Source organism: Sphaeroforma arctica (assembly GCF_001186125.1).
Source record: "Sphaeroforma arctica JP610 unplaced genomic scaffold supercont1.468, whole genome shotgun sequence".
Classification (NCBI taxonomy): Eukaryota; class Ichthyosporea; order Ichthyophonida; genus Sphaeroforma; species Sphaeroforma arctica.
This window is the reverse complement of record NW_014040090.1, coordinates 18,286-24,242: the sequence shown is the minus strand read 5'-3', so window position 1 is coordinate 24,242 and position 5,957 is coordinate 18,286. Positions and strand designations below refer to the sequence as shown.

The 5,957-nt window shown below is 43.5% G+C and overlaps 2 protein-coding genes across 2 annotated transcripts in view; one reads left to right on the top strand and one right to left on the bottom strand.

The window, feature by feature from the left end:
* Window positions 1-1,192: 1,192 nt before the first annotated feature.
* Window positions 1,193-3,622, top strand: SARC_06515 (hypothetical protein; the record flags this gene model as incomplete). The annotated part of the gene is made up of 1 exon (XM_014299575.1): window positions 1,193-3,622. The coding sequence occupies exon 1, from the start codon at window positions 1,304-1,306 to the stop codon at window positions 3,620-3,622; it is 2,319 nt and encodes a 772-aa protein (XP_014155050.1). The 5' UTR covers window positions 1,193-1,303.
* A 1,421-nt stretch (window positions 3,623-5,043) lies between these two features.
* SARC_06514 (hypothetical protein) overlaps window positions 5,044-5,957 on the bottom strand; it is a gene marked incomplete at its 3' end in the record, with an annotated part of 8,187 nt that continues 7,273 nt past the window's right edge. The window contains exons 5-6 of the mRNA XM_014299574.1: window positions 5,685-5,854; window positions 5,044-5,201 (exon numbers count right to left, since the gene is read on the bottom strand). Coding sequence (XP_014155049.1) covers window positions 5,044-5,201; window positions 5,685-5,854 — 328 coding nt within the window. The remainder of the gene's footprint in view (window positions 5,202-5,684; window positions 5,855-5,957) is intronic.

Here is a 5,957-nt window from a genome sequence, read left to right as displayed (position 1 = left end):
ACGATGCGGAGCTTCAAATCATCAATACATGATTCCGCTGTCTAACTGAATCAAACCTATTGATATGATAGCCCCGCACTCTACTGGTACATAGAGCGAGATGTATGCCGATAATGCGCGAACATGTAGTATTTATTAGAGGTCATTAAAGAATTCCTTTTTCCGTCTCGAGAAATAGATATATATAAAATTCTTAGATTTGGGACTTTGGTTGTATATGTATTCCCGCGCTTTTCCATATAGCCTCCTAAAATCTAAATAGAAAAGCTTTTCTTTTCGCTTGTGCTCTTTATTTGTATTTAATTTTTTTAAACACGGCCCTCGGGTGGTCTGGCCTCTGGTCTCTGGAAGTCTGGATGATGACGCGGTCGAAAGGCAAGGTGTCAGAGAGAACTTTGCTGTTCGACCAGACATTTCAGTTACTTGCTCATGAAGAGTAACGTTTGCTCCTCTTGTCGATTCGTTTTGCTCCCATCACGCAAAAAACTAAAAGCATACATAGCCTCGACTTCGAGCCTTCTGAATTTTTAAATATATTGTCCAGAAGAACTGAAGAAGGCTATGCTAAAAGCCAAAGGTTCAATTCCAATATTTAAATTATCAATATTTTAAAATGCGCGGCTCATCGCAGCAATGATTCAACGTAAAAAAAGACAAACTGCTCCTGCTTTAGCCTAGATGTTAAACTTTAACGCATAGGCGATTGATTTGTACATAAATTATTGTTGTTGTTTTTTGCAAACAACATAAAATATATATATACTTGTTTTTCTTTACAAAAACTAAAAATATTTAGTATTTTTTAGAACTAAAACCCTTTTCTTTCACAGTTCCACACCACTAACGTCACCATCCTCAGTCAGCCACAGTGATGAGACTCTACATTTTGTTGAAATTAATAAAAAGAGCTACATATTGTAGGGTTCGCCGGCTGTGGAATTTACCACAGACGCCAGGGCCCAGGGGCCCTGCGCCCCAGAGCACAAGGACTGAAATGCTTTACTTTTTATATACATATATACACGCGCACCCTTGCTAATACATATATTTACAACTGTTCCAGCACTGTCGCTTAGCTCCATATATATGTATATATAAATACATAATATATGTATATATAAATACATAATATATGTATGCATATATATACACATATTAATATATATATATATATATATATATATATATGTACCAACTTCGACCTGGACATAGTTAGGACGTGGATGTAATACTATATTTGTTATCATCTATATGCCTTCTTGCTTGGCTTGTGTGTAGCAAGCAATACGCATCGGTCAAAGCGATGAAAGTGAATTCGCTTTTGTCTGCCGTTATAGGCATATCACTGTTGTGTGGGGTGCGTGCCACTGTCGCACAATGCTGCGACGTCGAGACTAATCGGGATATTATTTGTCAGAATAACCCTGACAACTATCAGAAGTATGCCATGGTAGGTAGAGTCCTAGAAGTAGATGAGGAGGCCAAGACACTGGTGGTGAAAGTGATGAATGCATATAAAGGTACCACAGGGAAGGGGACCAAAATGTCTATTCAATACGGCAGTACAGGTCCGACTCAGCGGTATTGTGATCGTTCTATCAGCCAGTCAAGTGTGCGCAAAGCTTATATCATGTCTGGTGCAACGCACGTGTCCTCTGGAGAAAGTTATACCGAGGGTTGCGATTTATTTAGACTCTGGGATGAGATTGATACTCAAGAGAGAACAGAATGGACTCAGTTTGCACGCAACAAAGATGTGGCGTGTGGTAGGAAGTGTACCAAAAATTGCCTGAAGTATGTTGATACGTGCAAGGAGTGTGATTGCGGCGCTAATGGTGAGCTATTGAACTGTGTGGGTGAATGTTATAACACTGCGAATGATATACGTCCTGAATGTGTGTGCCATGCACGCAGACCTCCCTCGTCATGCGATCTGGAGTGCAAGAAATGGGCCAAGGATAGTAATGGGTGTACCCTCTGTCGATGTGACGAAGATGATATTATAGATACACAAGACTCTCCTTGCGCCACATTCATTTGTGAGAAAGGTGACGTATGCACTCTGGACGAAAACAACCAGCCCTCGTGTGACGAGGATGATGGTATGATCAATCTGTCGCCTGTCGGATCAACGTGTGATACCTTCATATGCAGTACCGATTTAGAATGTGAGATGGAAAACGGGACACCGACGTGTAGTAGAAGTGGTGATTCTGTGGAGCAACTTGCCAGAGCAGAAATCGTTCCCAGCGTAACATGCGACGACTTAGTCTGTGATGAGCATGCCGCTGATGCTCGTTATAGGTCCGCATGTGTTGAAAATGATGGAGTGCCGGAGTGTGTGTACAGCAAGTTTGACACAGCCGAAGCAGTCCCGAGTCCTTCGTGTGATGATGTTGTTTGTGATGAGCATGCCGGTGATGATTCGTACAGATCCGCATGTATTGAAAATAATGGGGTGCCCGAGTGTGTATATAGCAAATTTGGAGGTGCCGAGGATACCCCACAGTCTGTATGTGATGGTGTTGTTTGTGATGAGCATGCTGGCGATGAATCATACAGATCCTCATGTATCGAGAAGAACGGAGTCGCCGAGTGCGTATACAGCAAATTCGGAAGCGCCAAAGATACCCCACAGTCTGTATGTGATGGTGTTGTTTGTGATGAGCATGCTGGCGATGATTCATACAGATCCTCATGTATTGAGAAGAACGGAGTTGTCGAGTGCGTATACAGCAAATTCGGAAGCGCCAAGGATATCCCACAGTCTGTATGTGATGGTGTTGTTTGTGATGAGCATGCTGGTGATGATTCGTACAGATCTTCATGTATTGAGAAGAAAGGCCTCGCCGAGTGCGTATACAGCAAATTCGGTACGACCGCAGGAACCAGCACATGTGACGACCTGGTATGCAACGAACACGAGGGCGATGCTTCGTTCCGATCGGCGTGTATTGCGAACAATGGGATGCCCGAGTGTGTATACAGTAGGTTTGGGGTTACCACCCCAGTCACGCACAACGCCTGCGAGAGTGTCGCCTGCAATGCGCATGAGGGAGATACATCATACAGATCGACATGCGTTGAGGAGAGTGGCCAGGCTAAGTGTGTGTACAGCAAGTTCGCGGCCGCCAACCCTCCCACAGCCGCAACATGTGATACCTATGAGTGCAATGCGCATGCAGGGGACCCCTCGTACCGAACTGCTTGTATTGAGGAGAGCGGGGCGCCCAAGTGTATATACAGTAAGTTTGGACATGTTGGCCCGGACGATACGACCACAAAACCCGTGCTCCAGAAGCCGTCAGCGGAGACGTTGATGAAACCGAAACTGACACAATCCGACGTTGTCTCAATGTTACACACAGACTCGTGTGGTCAGCAGGAGTGTGCGTTCGGTAGTCACTGTGTGGACGAAGTGTGTGTGAAGGTGTGTGCTACGAAGGAGTGTCCTACTGGTCAGGTATGTGCGCTGGATATGAGCACTGGAGCGCCCCGGTGCACCACTGATCTCTGTGCCGAGCAAGACGTCTGTATTGCACACGAAGACGATGCGTCATACAGGTCTGGTTGTGTTCTGCAGGATGGAGTGCCGAAGTGTGTATATAGTAAGTTTGGGTAGGCGCAAGCGACTGAGAGATGTTTCGGCCTTCGTACTCCGGATAGAGTATATTGAACTTTTTATGTGTAGAATAAATTTGGGCGAGACAGGGTGAAGTGCAGACATATGGAGTAGAGTGAACTTCATATATTACTATTATTATTATTATTATTGTTGTTGTTGTTGTTGTTACTATTATATATATATATATATTATTATTTTTATTATTATATACGTTTTATATTATTTTTTATTATATTGTTATATATATGTGTGTGTGTATTTGTGTATTTGTATTTAGTATGTATGTATGTATGTATGTATATGTATATATATGAATATATATATATATATATATGGAATACGGCTTTGGGTAGTATGCTTTGAACAGATGGGACGAATGTCTAAGTCGTCAAAGTTAGTTTTAAGCACGCCTGTAAACGATCACGTACGTGGGCCCAAGGCAAAGTTAGCGCTCAACTTTGTATTAGTATCAACGTCATTGGCAATACAAAATTCAGGGGACAGCTTTCGTAGTGTAAGAGATATGGAGAAGCATCTGAACTTGATGTTTACGCGCTAGCTTAAGGTTTGTGATCCTTCCATGCCACAACAGTATACGAATGTGACACGATATTTAGTCCTTCTATACCACACCGGTATACGAATGTGACACCGATGTCTGACATACTTGCACATACTATGATGTATCGCCTGATAAAGCATGCGCACCTGAGAGTTTACATCGCGCAACTCACTTGCCCACTACCGACTACTGTTACGGGCCAACTGACTGTACCAGAATTTGGAGAGCGTTTGGTCTTCGAACCGGTCCTATCCATTGCACTTCGCCTCCGATTCGGGCACCCGATATCTTGACCTCTACTTTCCGCAACCTGCATGATCATCTAATTTTCATGTATTTCAAAGTCTGGGATGGCTACATAGCTCTCATAAGATAACCAGTCAATCTGGTCTGAGTTTCCACCGCTACAGGCAGCTTATGCTTATACGTACCTCGACCTCTCCTTCTCACGTTCTGTTGCTGACCCCTCCAAGTATTGCATAGGTCACTTTTCGGTGTGTTCAGCTTCTACAGCCAGCATTTCTAACGTGATTAACTCCTGTGTCTTTCTGACGGGATTTGTTACTAATACGGGTTACTTGAACGGCTATCTCTCCTTCCCGCACTCTACTACTTAACATTTGCAAATGATATGTTTCTCAATTAATGTGGGGCTCAGCCTATGTAACCAGCCTGTTGTATGTACTGTACTCCTGATACGGCCGTTGCGGCCTTGCTCGTATTCAGTCAGCATTGCGCCAAGCCTACTCTAAGTACTCGATCACCTTCCACACACTGCCACAAACTGCTACATACGACGGATAGCTTGATGTTTCTACTCGCAACTAGTTTATTATTATCGATCAGTTTATATCCGCTACGGTGCGGACACGTTCTCACTATCAGTTGCTGGTACGGCTTCGGTCGCCGTTTCCGTTTCCGTTTCCATTTCCGTTTCAATTGGGGGAGTGGTGGTAGCTCCTACAGCAGTTTCAGTTGCGCTCTCGGCTGGTTTATCTGTGGTAGTCTTGGCAACTAGGCGTAGAGCAAAACGTAACAAAAATAAGAGTACGGGAATCAATCAAGGGTTTATACACACCGTCGGGCTATCTGGCGACGTGCTGGTTACAGTCAAGGAATCTGCGTCTGGATCATGGTCGCACACAGCCGTATGTATTGGTATTCCTTTCATCTGTTCCATATCTATAGAATAATCATACCATTCAAGCGCACGCATCGTACATGGGTAATCATGTGAACACGTCATCGCTGACATCGGGCATTGCCTTCTCGTTCTCCTCTAAGTACGCACGACAAGACACAATGATCTAAAACACAAATAAATCTCTCTCGCGTACATATATCGTACATGTATAACTAAGTGTACACACCATCGCTGACATCGGTCATTGCCTTCTCGTTCTCCTCTAAGTACGCACGACAAGACACGATGATCTAAAACACAATTAAATCTCTCTCGCGTACACATATCATAGATGTATAACTAAGTGTACACACCATCGCTGACATCAGGCATTGCCTTCTCGTTCTCCTCATCGAATTCATCCTTAGCCTCTTCCATGGGCTGGGTCAATGGTCTCCACACTGCCTCATCGCTCTGCGAGTATTCTGTTGAATGCGACGGTGCAAAGGCACTTAAAATGGAATCTTCCAGGATAAACATACCACTACAAGTCCACATATATACAGATGCATACATATTTATATATATATATATGTATGTATGTATGTATGTATGTATGTATGTATGTATGTACGTATGTATGTATG